The following is an 18726-nucleotide window of genomic DNA, read 5'->3' as shown; positions in this document are numbered from 1 at the left end:
AGAACATTCAATGTCATCTTGGTAAGCAACTCCAGTGTATATTTGGTCTTGTGTCCACCAATAAGTAATTGTCCTGCTGAAAGGTGAATTTGTCTCCCAGTGTCTGTTGGAAGGAGGTCTGAACCAGGTTCTCTCAGATTTTGCCTGTGTTTAGCTCTATTCCCCCCCCCCCCCCCCCCCAAAAATCCCTAGTCCTTACCGATGACAAGCATACTCATAACATGATGCAGCCACCCAAGGGCATCATTAAGGTCGGGAAAACATGAATGATTCATGGACCCCTAGCCTGGTAGGGCCCCCTAAATGTTTAGAGAATGATTTGTTTATAATTTTATAGGTGTTTTAAAAATCTGTGATGAAAATTAAAACGCATAACCATAATCAGATCAGGCTTCTCTATCCAATCATCCCAACGTGTGTCTACTACATGAAATTGAAACAGTGGATCTTGGAGGTGAGGCAGTTGTTTTGTAGCAGAAGCATAACTAGACCATTTTTTACTTGTAAAGTTAGGCACATTAACCCAAACATTCCCTTTGTTTACCCACTTCCTAGTGCCTAGAGTGACCCAGGTAGGCAGAACCTCAGCAAAAAGCTGTCAGACAGACTCTGATGCAGAGGAGAGCAGGAAGGAGGAAGAGGAGTTAAGGAGTAGCAGCAGTGCCAATGAAGGAGTGACAGAAGAGATTGAACAAGCAAGTAATAAGGGAAAGGAAGAGTATGGACAGATTCAAAGTGAGGAAGATGAGGTTTTAGATGATCCAGCACTGTGGCCAGAGAAAGTACAAGACCATGAAAGAGAAGCTATTGTTTGCAGACTAGCCAACAGAGAACTGTAAAAAAAGTCATGCCCCCAGACTCAGAAGGCAAGCTATTCCCCAACTATTTACAGAACAGTAAGTCAGCAAACGGAAGAGAAAAGGTGCAGAGAGACTGGCTTATTTATAGTAAGAGTGTAAAGGCATTATATTGCATTCCATGTTTTATTTTTTCTCATGAGCAAAGTAAACCATCACCCAGTTCTCTGAATAGTAAGGATGTCTATAAGATATCATCAAAGAAATGGCAGAGAATGTATGACACACTACCAGAGCATGAGGATGGTGTGTCTCACAAGAACTGTTACTGGAAATTGAAAAAAATCTGCAGCATTACCGTAACAACAGCTACAGGTATAGACAGTCAGCTGCAGAAACAAATCCAGTCAGGAATGTATAAAAACAAGGCACTTCTAGAAAGGATTGTGGATGTGACACTGTTTATCTCCTGTTGAACTTACTCAGGAATGCTCACATAAGGTCTTGACACCACAGTTGCAGTTTCACAGATGCTTGTTCTCTGCAGGTACCACATTTATGCCTGCAGTCCACATAGTTCTGGATTTTGTTTTATTTTGGGGGTGATATTTAGGCATATATTTAGGAATTATGCATAGGGCAGAAGAGGTTTAGCCTTGTTCATAAGAGTTGGTAATCAATTATTTCATCTGAAACATGGATCATTGGTAATTTCTTCATTAAAACTAACTACAATACCATATATTAAAAATAAGTCACCAATTGTGTAGTTATTTATAATAAAGCATCATAAAAATCTCATGACACAGAGAACTTTTGTGAATATTTGCAATACTGATATATATATAGGAAATATAGGAAAATGATGAGGGTGGAAACTAGAATCTGCACAAATGTAGTAGAGAGCAGCAGAAGCTTATAGTTAGTACATTTCATTAAACTTACTGTTCAGTACGTTATTTTAATCTGAAACATTCCGATTTCTATGTTAGGGGCCCGGCAGGTTTTTTTCATGGTCCCCAAAAATTCTGTCAACACTCTTGCCGCCACTACCATTCTTGAAAATATGAAGAGTGGTACTCAGTGATGGATTTTCCCCAAACATAACGCTTTGTATTCAGGACATAAAGTACATTTCTTTGACGATTTTTGTGGCAGTTTTACTTAAGTGCCTTGTTGCAAACAGGATGCACATTTTTGAGTATTTGTATTCTGTAGAGGCTTCCTTCTTTCCACACTGTCATTTAGGTTAGTATTGTGGAGTAACCGCAGTGTTGTTGATCCATCACAGCCATTGGCTTCGTGGTGAAATCACTAGGGTGTCCTTCCTCTCTGGCAACTGAGTTAGGAAGGACGCCTGTATCTTTGTAGTCACTGGGTATATTGATACACCATCCAAAGTGTAATTTATAACTTGACCATGCTCAAAGGGATATTCAATGTTTTTGACATAACATGTGTCCCAAAAGACACCCTATTCGCACTACTTTTGACCTATGGTATCGGCACTAAATAGGAAATAGGGTGTCATTTAGAAAGTGGTGGACCATGGTATGTGTCATGGTGCAGGGAAGAGAGAGCCATTAGCACACACAGATCTGGGGCATGGTGTGTGGCTAGATAGGCAGCCACGTGTCAACATGGACCACCTGGTCTGTAGTCCATGGATACATGTTGATCATCTAGGTTACAAAGGTTGCATTGTTCTGCTTGGTTGTATCGGTCCAATTTCTTCTAACCATCAGAGCTAAATGGATGATAAAAAAATCTGAGTTACTATTCAATTAAACTGTTATATCTACGAAGCAGTTTGTTATTGCTGTTTTTTGCCAATATGGAAAAGACAGCATGAATAAATAGGCAGCTTATGTCAAAAGTATGAATTCTGCCAAACCGCTTAAAGATTTACACAGAAACAATATTTATAGATTGTAACACAAAGGTTTTGTGTGTGTGTGTTACACCCAGGCAGTGTGTGTGTGTTACACCCACACAGTTTGGCACAGGATCTGAGGAGTGTGTGTCCCATATAGAGCCCATTGCTGTGTCACTAAACCTTTCTGGCTTTACTCAACATTCTATTCTATTCCTTCGCAACATTCCATTCTATTTCCTCTATTTCTTATGCATCTTTACAGATAGTTACTGGCAGCTATGAATATACACTGAGTATACAAAACATAAGAACACCTGCTCTTTCCATTGCATAGACTGACCAGGTGAATCCAGGTGAAAGCTATGATCCCTTATTGATGTCACTTGTTAAATCCACTTCAATCAGTGTAGATGAAGGGGAGGAGAAAGGTTAAAGAAGGATTTTTAAAGCCTTGAGACAATTGAGACATGTATTGTGTATGTATGCCATTCAGAGGGTGAATGGGAAAGTCAAAATATTTAAGTGCCTTTGAACGGGGTATGGTAGTTGGTTTGCACTGGTTTGTGTCAAGAACTGCAATGCTGCTGGGTTTCTCATGTTTAACAGTTTGCCGTGTGTATGAAGAATGGTCCACCACCTAAAGGACATCCAACCAACTTAACACAAATGTGCGAAGCATTGGAGTCTACATGAGCATCCCTGTGGAACTCTTTCGACACCTTGTAGAGTCCATGCTCCAATGAACTGATGCTGTTCTGAGGGCAAAAGGGGAATTAATATTAGGAAGGTGTTCCTAGTGTCTGGTATAGTCAGTGCATTATAATAAAAAAATAGGCTGTTTTATTTGTTATTTATACATGATGCAAGCATTGATATATTTGTGTGTTAGAATTAATGAATGCCTGTGTGTTTTACCACTGTGTGTGACTGTTTGTTCATCAGAGTGTGTATGCTATGCAAATAGGCATATACAAGCGAGCTGTGTGTGTCTATCTAATTAATGATCGCTTCTAGTGTGTGTGGTTAATGACGTGGATTAGGATTGCCTCCAGTCCTGGGGGAGAATCCCTCCTCCAACACACACACACACACGCACACACACGCACACCAGCCAGCCACTATAACAGTGGGACAAAAAAGTATTTAGTCAGCCACGAATTGTGCAAGTTCTCCCACTTAAAAAGATGAGAGAGGCCTGTAATTTTCATCATAGGTACACTTCAACTATGACAGACAAAATGAGGGGAAAAAAATCCAGAAAACCACATTGTAGGATTTTTTATGAATTTATTTGCAAATTATGGTGGAAAATAAGTATTTGGTCAATAACAAAAGTTTCTCAATACTTTGTTATATATCCTTTGCTGGCAATGACAGAGGTCAAACGTTTTCTGTAAGTCTTCACAAGGTTTTCACACACTTTATTTGGATAGTCTGGATTTTCCATCTGTAGATCTAGATGCAACTGCTTGCTATGGTTACGATTAGGGTTAGGTTAAGGGTTATGTTTAGGATAACCGTTAAGGTTAGGGTTAGAGCTAAGGTTAGTAGATAGTTGAAATGTTACTGATAGTCTCTAGAGCATCTAAAGATGGACTATTCAAATACAGTGTTACCTAAGCTGCCATTTGGGACATATCCCATCTGAAATGTATTCATGAGCAGGTATCACAGTCCCTAATCGCCCCTTGCTTTGGTTTGGGCGTTTGGCGTGCCCTAGGATTTGATTTGATTTGGATCTCTTTTAGTGACCATTTGGACCAAGAGTCCTTAAACATTAAAATAGAATTTATAATACAAACACATTTTCAAATATAACACACTATTACAAACATACATAATATACTAGCATAATGACCCAATAAATACTCAATCTAAAAAAATATTGATTCTTCATCTACTATAGTCCCACAACATTTCTATGTATTATATTTCAATTGTTTTAAAATAATGTTTAAATGTATATGTTGAAAGGTTTCTAGTTTGCTCAGTTAATTTATTCAATTTCTTTATTGCTCTAAATCGAAATGTTCTTTTGCATATTTCTCTTTTCTTTCTGGATAACACATAGATGGTGGACAATCTATTCCTAGTATTTACGGAATGTCTGTCTCTTACCAACTGAATACCGTTGTAAATAGAACTTGGCTGTTTTAAATGATGTATATTATGAAATAAAATAAGCATGTTTTTTCAATTATCTTGTCGATTGATGACCAACCAAGAACACTGCGCATGACTGCAACAGAAGAACCATATCTCCACCTTAAAACAATCCTTGCGGCTTTATTCTGTGCATTCTGCAACCTCCTAACTTCTCTTGATGATGCATTTCCCCAAACCACCGAACAGTAGTTCACCTGACTCTCAATTAAAGCTTGTGTTATTTGCTGAATAATTTTTCCTGGTAAATATTTAGCTATCCTTCTGATTATGCATGCTGTTTTAATATTTTGTTTTCCATATATTAGTTATTTGAGACGACCATGATAGGCAGTTGTCTAGCTGCACTCCCAGTAGTTTGGTTTCTGCCACTTCTTCAATTTGTACTCCTCCCATACTTAATTGTATCCCATGCTGTTTTGGCCTTTTCCTAGTTGAACAGACCAACATAACTTTGGTTTTCTTGGTGTTTAAAACAAGTTTGTTTTGGCAAACCCACTTCCTGATATTCTCCAAATCTCCTTCTAAAGCTTGCTGTACCTGTTGAACCGATTGTCTTGCTGCATAAATTGTAGTATCATCTGCAAATATAGTAGCTTGAGTTTCAGCTAAGGCATAGGGAAGGTCGTTGGTATATATTAAATAAAGAAGTGGCCCAAGGCAGCTGCCCTGCGGTATTACACAGTTTAACACTTGAGGGGAAGAAATTGAACCATTGATATAGGTGGACTGTTTCCTGTCAGTTAGATATGACTGTACCCATTTCAATGCTACCTCCTTAAAACCATAATGCATTAATTTTGTCAAAATTATTTAATGATCCACTAAATCAAATGCTGCACCGAAATATAAAAATAGTACACCTACAAATTTGCCATTATCTATAGCATTGAGCCACTGGTCAGTCATGTCAACCAATGCAGTGGTAGTGGAATGGTTTTTGCGATAAGCATGCTGTTTGGCTATAATCAGATCATTCTTTTCCATGTACTAGGATGAAGTAACACTCTCGACATGAGAAGAGTGAGGGGACTGAATGAAAGTATCACAATAAATCATGTCTGATATTTAACCAAGTTATTGGTGAAGCTATCAGAAGCCTTTTCTATTAATAACAATGGTTATTTTTGTCTATTCAGTTCTAGCATTCTAGCATTCTAGCAGTTCTAACAACAATCTCCTCTGCCTGCACAGTGCTTGTTGTATTGTCCAGGTTTAACCTCTGAGTAAGTAACATTTTAATCCGTTGAATAATGTTTTAACAAACATTTTAGCCCTAATCTGGAGATATCTTATGCTAACTGCACTAAACTATACTAGGGGACTAGCACTAATCAGGCCCTGACCAACACTCTAGTTTCCAATGACCAGATCTGCACAGAGATCAACCTTTTACCAGATTACCCCTGGTTATCCCATTCAGAACATAAGATTGATACTTTGTCTATCTGGTTCCCTAGTCCCACCCTAACGACATAACCTCATGGCAACAATTGAACAAATAATGGATTGATACTTGGGTCACAAGGGGTTGTACTGACATGCACACCTCATATGTAGAGTCACAGTTTCTCGAGGATAGGTAACAGGATAACATGAATAACAGGGTGCCTGTTCATGGATTGAGTCACATTCAAAGACAGAGCACACAATCCCATAGATGTTATAGTCTCGTTTTACATAGTTCCTAATGGCAATAAGTACAGTGCCTTGCGAAAGTATTCGGCCCCCTTGAACTTTGCGACCTTTTGCCACATTTCAGGCTTCAAACATAAAGATATAAAACTGTATTTTTTTGTGAAGAATCAACAACAAGTGGGACACAATCATGAAGTGGAATGACATTTATTGGATATTTCAAACTTTAACAAATCAAAAACTGAAGAATTGGGCGTGCAAAATTATTCAGCCCTTTTACTTTCAGTGCAGCAAACTCTCTCCAGAAGTTCAGTGAGGATCTCTGAATGATCCAATGTTGACCTAAATGACTAATGATGATAAATACAATCCACCTGTGTGTAATCAAGTCTCCGTATAAATGCACCTGCACTGTGATAGTCTCAGAGGTCCGTTAAAAGCGCAGAGAGCATCATGAAGAACAAGGAACACATCAGGCAGGTCCGAGATACTGTTGTGAAGAAGTTTAAAGCCGGATTTGGATACAAAAAGATTTCCCAAGCTTTAAACATCCCAAGGAGCACTGTGCAAGCGATAATATTGAAATGGAAGGAGTATCAGACCACTGCAAATCTACCAAGACCTGGCCGTCCCTCTAAACTTTCAGCTCATACAAGGAGAAGACTGATCAGAGATGCAGCCAAGAGGCCCATGATCACTCTGGATGAACTGCAGAGATCTACAGCTGAGGTGGGAGACTCTGTCCATAGGACAACAATCAGTCGTATATTGCACAAATCTGGCCTTTATGGAAGAGTGGCAAGAAGAAAGCCATTTCTTAAAGATATCCATAAAAAGTGTTGTTTAAAGTTTGCCAAAAGCCACCTGGGAGACACACCAAACATGTGGAAGAAGGTGCTCTGGTCAGATGAAACCAAAATTGAACTTTTTGGCAACAATGCAAAACGTTATGTTTGGCGTAAAAGCAACACAGCTCATCACCCTGAACACACCATGCCCACTGTCAAACATGGTGGTGGCAGCATCATGGTTTGGGCCTGCTTTTCTTCAGCAGGGACAGGGAAGATGGTTAAAATTGATGGGAAGATGGATGGAGCCAAATACAGGACCATTCTGGAAGAAAACCTGATGGAGTCTGTAAAAGACCTGAGACTGGGACGGAGATTTGTCTTCCAATAAGACAATGATCCAAAACATAAAGCAAAATCTACAATGGAATGGTTCAAAAATAAATATATCCAGGTGTTAGAATGGCCAAGTCAAAGTCCAGACCTGAATCCTATCGAGAATCTGTGGATAGAACTGAAAACTGCTGTTCACAAATGCTCTCCATCCAACCTCACTGAGCTCGAGCTGTTTTGCGAGGAGGAATGGGAAAAAAATTCAGTCTCTCGATGTGCAAAACTGTTAGAGACATACCCCAAGCGACTTACAGCTGTAATCGCAGCAAAAGGTGGCGCTACAAAGTATTAACTTAAGGGGGCTGAATAATTTTGCACGCCCAATTTTTCAGTTTTTGATTTGTTAAAAAAGTTTGAAATATCCAATAAATGTCGTTCCACTTCACGATTGTGTCCCACTTGTTGTTGATTCTTCACAAAACAATACAGTTTTATATCTTTATGTTTGAAGCCTGAAATGTGGCAAAAGGTCGCAAAGTTCAAGGGGGCCGAATACTTTCGCAAGGCACTGTAACTGGGCAAGTTAGTGTGGATCCCCAATCCTTGTTTTGATTTTAGGTTGATTATTGATCCATCCTGAGATTGAGTGTTTATCTGAAATAAACTAACTATTCACTTTATTGGTTACATCTCATATTTCTCAATGGAGGAAATGAAAAACGGTGAACCAATCCAAAAGCTTCTTGTCCAGAATATGTAGATTGCTTGGTTCGTGAGTCTGGAGTCGTGTGTCCCATATTGCAGTGGTGCTGTTATCATAGTCTTCACATCAATGCTTGTTTAGAAAGAAGTGTAGTTATATTGAATCAGTCTTCTGGATCAAAGTGGTTTAGTCCTTTTGTGTGCCAGAGCTTTTTTTGTTGTTGCCAGCCTTTGGGATTATATGTGAAATAACGAGGAAAACTGAAATGGAGAATAACATCATCTTCCTCCCCCGTAGTGTAATGTGTTCCGCTTTAAAAAAAAATAAGGATCTGTATCGTATTATAGCAGAGTAACATTTAAACTGATATCATGTTCTTGCATCAAAACAATGTCTTTGATAAGAAATAAAACAAAAGATGTCATTTGGAGTGAATGTTTCTTTTTCACTGTGGAAAAAAGGGAACAGAGAGTGAAATGTGAGAATGAGTTTCACTGTGTAAAAAAAAAAGAAGAAAAAAGTACTTTCTTACAAGCCACTGTATTGCTTTAAGGGAATTTAATGGGGAGCATATCGAAGGAAGCAGAGATTAAATGGGCATCATGAATGAATGGCAGAATTACAGGGAAAACAAACATTACATTTATTTCAGACTCAGTTGATGTTTTTCCTTGCTACAGTGTATTCCTTCCTTTCTGGTTGCCTCGGGAACAAATTGTAACAACCTTCAAATTGTATCTTGAATCAATGTGATTGAATGTGGTATTAACACTGGAGTGTGGCCCTGGATAATCCTGAATTGGCCCTCATCTTTTTGTATCCTATATCCATCCTTCTGAGAGAGAATGTGTGTGTGATGTCCAGCCCCGTGTACATGTATAATCAAGGAAAGGAGTCAGTGTAACGCACGCGCACACAGAAAATTCCTGTTATCTCCATCAACCGCACACCTGGGGGCCCGCTTTTGTCACTGAATTGCTTTTTCACCACTCCCTTAGCTCAGAAATGATTCGCGTGACAGTGTGGCATGAACGTCACTCAGTAAATGGCCTGGTAATTACTGTAGACCCAGGCAGAGAGGGTGGGGTTATAGAGGAAATTGTATGACCCCAGTCAAAGAGGTTAAAGCACTGATTGATTTTAGCCAAACAGAGTTTGGTGGTGTGTGTTTAAAGGGCTGGCAGAATAAGAAGGTTTGCCTCTCGTCAACAAAATAATCCAACAGAAGACATTTTCTCACAACCTGATTTCAAAGTATGAGAATAATTGAGCCATAAATTCCAATGGTTCCATTGATAATAGTGTCGTCAACGTACTTCAAGAATGATTAGTCCAGTGTGTCAGTAGAAAGAGTTGGCTTGTTCACAATAACACAAAAACAACACAGGGAACTGTGTGTGTGGCTGTGCCTGTGGGGGTTTGAGTGAGAAAGACACATGGGAGAACCAACCAGTAAAGTACAGCATTCATTATCAAAGCATCGTGCCGACAACATCAAAACAGCTTTTCCAGATTATGAAGTCAGCAGGATTTTGAGTTCGGTATCAACCAGACTATCTAAACCTACCCATTTTCAGACTAGAGCTCCATCTGCCATCTAGTGGTCCCCTAAAAAATGTATTACTTTTCACACAGCTACTTATCTAAGTACTCCACACCTTCGTGAAAAACTGCTTTAGATGAATGTCTAGAACATCTCAATACCATATTTTATTTTATGAATAGCTCATATGAATAGCAAGGTGACTGTGTACCATACCTAGATGAATAATCCTTTTTAATCTTCAGAACATATTGTGAATTCAATACTAAGAATCTGCTCTATTTTCCAGCAATTGTGTATAACATCATGTTGTTTTGAATTACATGCACAGTGTTTGTGTGCAGCCAGTCTAATGACAGCGTGTGTTTGTGTTGTAGTCATTATCAGTGTAGTTTGTATAATTAAGACCAGTGGGACTGCTACACTAATTGGCAGCAGCAGAGACCTCCATAATTAAGAGGCTGTTCTGTTGGGAGATGGACAGGACGGAATTCTCAGAGACAGTGAGTGAGTGAGTGAGTGAGTGAGTGAGTGAGTGAGTGAGTGAGTGCGTGCGTTTTGGTACAAGCTGGGCTGAACCGTGTTTGGGTACGCTTTCATTCTAGAGCGTTTGTATGTTTGCGTGTGCCTGTGTATGGGCGTGCGTATAAGTTAAAAATCTACATAAGAATGTCATCATTTCATAGCAGGTTTATGTTTCATCTGAAACGCTGATAGCCGTGGCCCTCAATCTTAAAACCATTCCTCATTGAAAGACTGATCCTGACCACCAGGTGGCAGCGTTTGATAAACAATGCCACTTTATATAATGTTTATATACCCTACATTACTCATCTCATATGTATATACTGTTCTCTATACCGTCTACTGCATCCTGCCTATGCCGTTTGGCCATCACTCATCCATATATTTATATGTACATATTCTTATTCATTCCTTTACACTTGTGTGTAAAAGGTAGTTGTTGTGAAATTGTTAGATTACTTGTTAGATATTACTGCATGGTCTGAACTAGAAGCACAAGCATTTTGCTACACTCGCATTAACATCTGCTAACCATGTGTATGTGACCAATAAAATTTGATTTTGATTTGATTTGAGTCTGTTCTGCAATTTGTTTTAATGACAACAACCACAATACTAAGAATTCCAGAACTGATCTTTCTGATTCCTCCTTTATGTGTAGGTGAAAGGCAGGAAATAGCCTACTGTATATGGAATTTCTGTATGTAAATAGCTAATTTACATTTTCAGGCAAGTGGTCATAACCCAAAAATTAATTATAAATAGTTTTATTGTCACATATGTGCAGTGAAATATGTCGTTTTAGAGGGTCCGCCATTGTAGTACATCACCCCTGGAACAAATTAGGGTTAAGTACCTTTCCCAAGGGCACATTAACAGATTTTTCACCTTATCGGCGTGGTATTGGACACAGAGATCTTTCAGTTACTGGCCCAATGCTCTAACTGCTACGCTACCTGCCGCCTACCTTCTGCTGACTTGCCCAACGAGCATCTGCCTTTTCAATCATCTGCCTTGTCATAGCTAGCTGTGCTATACTTCGTAGTGCAGCGGTTCCCAAACTAGGGGTCGCGGCCCCCTGTGTGGTCATTTGATGTGAAAATGAGGTCACGAAACAATATCCAAAATCTTGGTAAAAAAAATATATACTGTGTTTAAATATACATTATAATATCATCTTTGTCTCTCAAAATCATTGTAAATGTGGTTAACCTTAAAAATCTAAAGGAAAATTATTCAACCAGAGAGTGTCCTTAGATCTTGAGGAAAAGGCTGCACTTGACTATTGCACTTGAATCATTCCCATGGTGAATGGCTAAGCCCCCTACGCGATGAAATCACACACTATTGCAGAGACTTTGATATTACCGAACACAATTGATATGGTGAAAATAATGTGTGGGGAGGCAGAGGCACAGAAACTCACATCAATACCTTTGTCAGATTAAACTGTGAAGAATTGATGCTATAGCAATCAAGAAGCAACTTACTGGACAACTCAAAAACTCCCCACCTTATGCTCTCCAAATGGTCGTTAGCTGTGAGGGCCGAGATGCCCATGCAATTACTTTTGTTTGCTACATGTTGGGGGGTGCTATTCACGAGGATATATTGTTGTCTCACGATACCCAAGCATGAAACAGCACAGGCGATGTTCAGTGTGCTGTGTGGCTATATTGACGAAAAACAGATTCCTTGGGATCGAATGGTGGGCTTTTGCACAGATGGGGCTCCATCTATCATGGGACTGTGGGCAGGCCTCTTCACTCTAGTTATGAATGTCTCCCTCCCTCTGCCATATGGGCACATGTACACCCACTGATCTATAATGGATACACGGTGTTTCCTCCAACACATTGGTGCGGCGGGCTTCCGGGTTGGATGTGCGCTGTGTTAAGAAGCAGTGCGGCTTGGTTGGGTTGTGTATCGGAGGATGCATGACTTTCAACCTTAGTCTCTCCCGAGCCCGTACGGGAGTTGTAGCGATGAGACAAGATAGTAGCTACTAAACAATTGGATACCATGAAATTGGGGAGAAAAAGGGGTAAAATTCAACAACAACAAAAAAATGTTTTGCAATTGACTGCCTATAGCCCCAATTAAAAAAGTAAACATTGGCTGAGTTTTCAGTTATCAAAATGAAGTCGTGGGCCAAAGAGGTTTGGGAACCCCTGCCGTAGCGATTAGCGAAGCTACCCAAACCCTGCCTGTTTGTTTACAACAAGAGGGGAGAAGGGAGTCATGGCAGTGGCATGTCAATCTTGGTGGGGCAAACGCAATCATGTATTTTTATGCATGCCAGAAAAGCCACTACACAGCGCAACACTAAACAATACATTAATGGCACTATTGGTGACAAACAGTGCCCACAAACTGTTAGGGCCTACATACAACTGTGCCAACAGCAGAGCTTTCTTTTCAGCACCATGGAGTGACTCCTTACCACCACTACCCCTGGCTATCAGCGGAGCCTTGTCTGGCATCGAAACAGTTAACTCAGCCTCATTTAATGCATTTTTTAAAAACATAGCTGATATGGCTGACTTGCTTAAACAAATGTGGTTTCTGAGATGTACAAACTGTGGCATAAGGGAAAGATGAACAGATAAAATGTTCATCCTGTTGGTGGCGGTAATACACATTTTTGGGTTGTAAGTCCGCCATAAAACCCACAGAAACATCCCGAGGGGTTCGTGCTGATTGTACGGAGATTGTGACAGCCGGTTAAATGGCGTCCCTTGACAAGGCAAGAACAAGATATATGTCAGGAGAAGTGCAGTTTTAACTCAAGGAGACTTATACTTGGAATACTGAGGAGGAATGGAGGGAAAAGGAGAGGCAGAGGGGGTCAAAGAAAGAGAGGGGGAGGAGGAAGAGCGTGAGCTTGAGTCTGTGAAATCTTTTGTAAAAAAGGGAAATGTTTTGTTAATGAAGAATGTTAGCAGAGTGAGTTGAAGACAGAAAGAGAAATGGAAGCGAATGAGGGCGAAGTATCAGAGGTGGTAGGTGTGGTGAAGTTCTCGGAGCCCAATGCTTGCACTGAGGGTCAGGATAAAGATGAGTCGGACAGTAGGGGTGAAGTTTTTGGAAAAGGTTGACCCTTACCTTTTTGCTCATCCATTTGTGGTTTCAGGGTGGGTTAAAATAGAGTTGGGTCCTGTGGAATCAGTGAGGTTAACCAGAAGTGGTCTTGTGATAATTGTTTGTATTTCTGCTGGTCAGAGGAAGCAGGCGCTGTATGTTAAACGAATGGGGGCAAGAGATGTGAATTGTTTTGCTCTCAAGAAAAGGGCGCCATTGAAAGGAGGGATTACTGGGGTAGCGGTAAATGTGAAAGCAGCCAAATGAAGTGGAAGATTCCCTGTGTTTGTGATACTCGTCGTTTGGTGTGACGCAGACAGGGTGGCGTGTGTGGTGAAACACACATTGTCTGTTCTTTTGAGTTTTGATGTTGAGTCTTTGCACGACAAAGTGATATAGAAGTTATCCTGTACAACCTTTTGTACAGAATACATTACACTTATGGGCATGTGGCAGTAGTGTGTAGGATGGAGGTTCCTAGGTGTGAGAAGTGTGCAGAAGGGCACAAGACAAAGGAATGTGTAGAATTGTAGAAAGTAGTGTTAATTTTAGGGGTGCCCATGAGCGGCCTTTCAAGATATGTCGATATAGGACTTGTTTTACTGTGGATATAGATACTTTTGTACCTGTTTCCTCCAGCATCTTCACATGATCCTTTGCTGTTGTTCTGGGATTAATTTGCACTTTTCACACCAAAGTACGTTCACCTCTAGGAGACAGAACGTGTCTCTTTCCTGAGCTGTATGACGTCTGCATGGTCCCAAGGTGTTTATACTTGCGTACTATTGTTTGTACAGATGAACGTGGTACCTTCAGGCGTTTGGAAATTGCTCCCAAGGATGAACCAGACTTGTGGAGGTCTCCAATTTTTTTCTGAGGTCTTGGCTAATTTCCTTTGATTTTCCCATGATGTCAAGCAAAGAGGCATTGAGTTTGAAGGTTGACCTTGAAATACATCCACAGGTACACCTCCAATTGACTCAATTTATGTCAATTAGCCTATCAGAAGCTTCTAAGCCATGGAATTTTCCAAGCTGTTTAAAAGAACAGTCCATTTGTGATACAATGAATTATAAGTGAAATAATCTGTCTGTAAACAATTGTTGGAAAAATGACTTGTGTCATGCACAAAGTAGAAGTCCTAACCGACTTGCCAAAACTATAGTTTGTTAACAAGAAATTTGTGGAGTGGTTGAAAAACGAGTTTTAATGACTCCATGTATGTCTGTAAACTTCCGACTTTAACTGTATATGTTTCAGTGAGATTGGATTTTTGGTATTTATAGAAATGGTTATCAACTGTACTGCAGGGATAGAACATAAGTCGCAGAAAATGGAGTTTGTGGTGGCAGCTGCAGAGGTTTTTGGGGTTGTGAGATTTGACATCAGAAGAGTTACAGGGTGTGGTGGTTTCCCATCCTTTCAGGTTGTTGGCCGGATTTAAATAGATTTAAATAGTGGTGTAGGGAGGTTTTATTTTTTAAATCATTGTTTGTTTTATTTATTTTGTGAGTGTAGTGTTAGATGGTAGGGTATTTTTTTTATTTTTAATTCAAGCAAGGAATAAAGGGAGTTTTACTCCAGTCTAGTAGCTGGCGGTAATGCGACATTTATTGGATGCCATCCGCCCCATCGAAGAAGAAGAAGTCGCCTACAGAGGTGACGTCAGTGGGTTATTCACAGCCGCATACAAACAGCTTTCCATAGCATAGCAGAGCATAGGTTTCCCTCACTACTCCAAGTCCAGAACTGTGCGTCAACATGACTTCCACTTTTTGAATGGATGTCCTTTTAAATGTAAATTTCTGATGAATAGTCCACTTGCTTCGTTTTCCGAAGAGGGAAGAGATTGACCTAACTCAACCAGCATTCACGGGTGCGGCATCTGTTTGCCTCCGACAGGCACAGAGCGACCCTGCGCCTCTCCTGTTGTAAGCACAGCTAGCTAGCAGGATCTTGTCAGTTGTGACTTTCGATCAGCGGCGAAGATGGCGGACCCGGCCGAGTGCACCATCAAAGTGATGTGCCGTTTTAGACCATTGAACAGTTCAGAGGTGGCAAGAGGGGATAAATACATACCAAAGTTTACAGGGGAGGATCAAGTGTCTATCTCGGTAAGTTGACATTCAAACACGGAAAACATTAGTCTACGAAAACAGCCCCCCTTTGTAATGCTAGCTAGGCTAACTAAACTAAGCATATCACATGATGCTTGGGCCAGCTAGCTAGCTAAAAGGCACACCAGCCAAGGACAAGGGCACTTTCTGGTTCACTCCTTCGTTCGCATAATAGCTAGCCAGACATTGATTAATATCTCACATTCAAATGCCATCTAATGAGTAACAACACATTTGACGGCAGCAACACCATTGTGTCAGCTAGCCGGCTGAATGAACGTTAACCAGGCTAGGTAACGTTGTCACTTTTTGTCTTGTTGGCTAATTAGCTAGAGCTAGCTAACCTAACGTTAGCAAAGTCCACGGCCTACTTTATTCATTGACATGGACACGAAGTATAGCTGGGTAGCTAACGATAACGTTAGCTAGCTTGGTAGGGGATGGCGAAGATGTCTACTGTAACTAGTTAGCCAAAGGTGTGGTTGTAGCTAGCTAGTTAAGTTAATGTTAGTTACCAGTCCTAAAGAGCGGTATTGAAATACTAGATAGTTACTAGCTAGCTAAGGATAACCACCTCGCATATGCCATTGCCTCATTGACAGCCGTCACTTGTTGGGCGTATTGAATGGGGAATGTTTTCGCCAGGCCCAATTCCTTGGTGCAAATTATTCTTCTAACGGCCTATTGGGATAAGGGGGCTTTGTAGATTTGTAACAATTTCGGGTGCGGTACTATGATAGAGGACTAGGAGTCAGGTGTGCACATCTGCTCAGTGCTCACTACACTACCTCGCCCCTTGGCCTTGTCAAAGGTAAATGACAGAAACCATTACAGTTGGGACAAACTTTATGGACTTCCAAACACTTCCCTCAATGCTGTAGCCGAATTACGTTCCTTTCCTGAATGATAAACAGTCAAGTTGTATTTGTCACGTGCAGTTTTTTTTGTATTCCCAAAGAGATGTGGATGAATGGAGGTAGACACTGAAGGAAGAAGTCCTTGCACCATAGCAACAGCAAATGTAGAATCCAAGGGTGTGGCATCTGGTCATGATTACTGGATAGTTAATGGAGGGTTACTCATAAATGAGCATGTTTGTTATGTCATGATGTAGTTTGGAGGAACATTTTTGGCCCCAAGTATAACATATTGTAATGACCTAGATCATAATTGAAGAATGTCCAGCAGTTCTCAAATTGACGATTTATTGACTCAACTCACAGGCTACTGTCTGGCTGTAGTCTATGCTAAATAAATCCAGCTACTCAACTCACTGTTCGGGGCATGAAAAAGGGCGAGAACAATGCCAGCATGGTTATATAACATATGTCAAAAGTAGTTCACTGTATAAGAAATGGGGTGAAGGACACAACCCATGTCCCATCACATTCGTACCTAATGAGAGACACATTCTCTTTTAACCTCTCTGGGATATGTTGGAAGGTAGTGTCCCACCATTTTAAAGATACAATTCTCGTTAATCCAGCCACAGTGTCTGATTTAAAAAATGCTTTACAGCGAATGCTCCACAAACAATTATGTTAGGTCACCACCAAGTCACAGAAAAACCCAGCCATTTTTCCAGCCAAAGAGGAGTTGCAAAAAGCACAAAGAGAGAAAATGAATCACTAACCTTTGCTCTTCATCAGATGACACTCATAGGACTTCAAAATACATTTTGTTCGATAAAGTGTATATTTATATAAAGTGCATATATTTATATAAAAATAATCTCATTTTACATTGGCACGTTACGTTCAGTATTTCTAAAACATACAGTGATTGTGCAGAGTGCTACATCAATTCACAGAAATACTCATCATAAATGTTGATGAATTTATGCATGGAATTAGAGATCTACTTCTCTTTAATGCAACCACTGTATCAGATTTCAAAAACTTTACGGAAAAAGCAAACCATGCAATAATCTGAGTACAGCGTTCAGACAACAAAGCAGCCAAAAAGATATCCGCCATATTGTGTAGTCAACATTAGTCAGAAATGGCACCATAAATATTCACTTACCTTTGATCTTCATCAGAATGCACTCCCAGGAATCCCAGTTCCACGATAAATGTTTGATTTGTTCGATAATGTTAATCATTTATGTCCAAATAGCTTATTTTTATGTCTAAATAGCTCCATTTACACTATTGGAATGGCAAAGAGTTGAAAAACTACAAACCTCAGATTTCCCACTTCCTGGTTGGATTTTTCTCCGTTTTTCGCCTGCCATATGATTTCTGTTATACTCACTGATATCATTCAAACAGTTTTAGAAACTTCAGTGTTTTCTATCCAATACTACTAATAATATGCAATTCTTAGCATCTGGGACAGAGTCGCAGGCAGTTTACTCTGGGCACCTTATTCATCCAAGCTACTCAATACTGCCCCCTGTCACCAATAACTTAAATTATTACTGGGAACAGTTGGATGGATTAGGGGTGTGGTGTTTTTATGGGGAGGCATATCATGTAATTTGAGTAGGCAGTGAGGACTTTGAACTTTTCTTTGTCTAGATTTATTTTAATAGAAGCTCACCACGCTCAGTGCATGCATTCGAAAATTATTCAGACCCCTTGACCTTTTCCACATTTTGTTATGTTACAGCCATTTTCTAAAATGAATTAAATCTTTTTTTCCCCTCATAAATATACACACACTACCCCATAATAACAAAGCAAAAACAGGTTTTTAGAAATGTTTGCAAATGTATAAAAAAAACATTTTACCTAAGCATTCAGACCCTTTGCTATGAGACTCAATTGAGCTCCCCGGTGCACCCTGGTTCCATTGGTCATTCTTGAGATGTTTCTACAATGTGATTGGAGTCATCCTGTGGTAAATTCAATTAATTGGACATGATTTGGAAAGGCACACACCTATATAAAGCTCCCACAGTCCCATATCGGCGCAAAAAACAAGCCATGAGGTCAAAGGAATTTTCTGTGGAGTTCCAAGACGGGATTGTTTCGAGGCACAGATCTGGGGTACCAAAACATTTCTGCAGCATTGAATGTTCCCAAGAACAGTGGCCTCCATAATTCTTAAATGAAAGAAGTTTTTGAACCACCAAGACTCCTACTAGAGCTGGCTGCCTGGCCAAACTGAGCAATTGGGGGAAGAAAGGCCTTGGTCAGGGAGGTGGATGGGATGGGA

At 40.1% G+C, this 18726-nt stretch overlaps 1 protein-coding gene across 2 annotated transcripts in view; it reads left to right on the top strand.

Annotated features, from left to right (window-relative positions):
• Nucleotides 1-15046: 15046 nt before the first annotated feature.
• The window catches only part of LOC109899538 (kinesin-1 heavy chain), a 52193-nt gene continuing 48513 nt past the window's right edge, over nt 15047-18726 (top strand). The window contains exon 1 of one of the 2 annotated variants that reach the window (XM_020494862.2): nt 15047-15561. In XM_020494862.2, the coding sequence (XP_020350451.1) occupies nt 15436-15561 (126 nt within the window). In that variant the 5' untranslated portion in view covers nt 15047-15435. The remainder of the gene's footprint in view (nt 15562-18726) is intronic. The other variant, XM_020494863.2, reaches the window with a different exon arrangement.

The sequence above is a fragment of the Oncorhynchus kisutch genome, linkage group LG11, assembly GCF_002021735.2.
Source record: "Oncorhynchus kisutch isolate 150728-3 linkage group LG11, Okis_V2, whole genome shotgun sequence".
Taxonomy (NCBI): Eukaryota; Metazoa; Chordata; class Actinopteri; order Salmoniformes; family Salmonidae; genus Oncorhynchus; species Oncorhynchus kisutch.
Note: the sequence above shows the minus strand (reverse complement) of the source record. Positions and strands in the feature narration are given on the sequence as shown.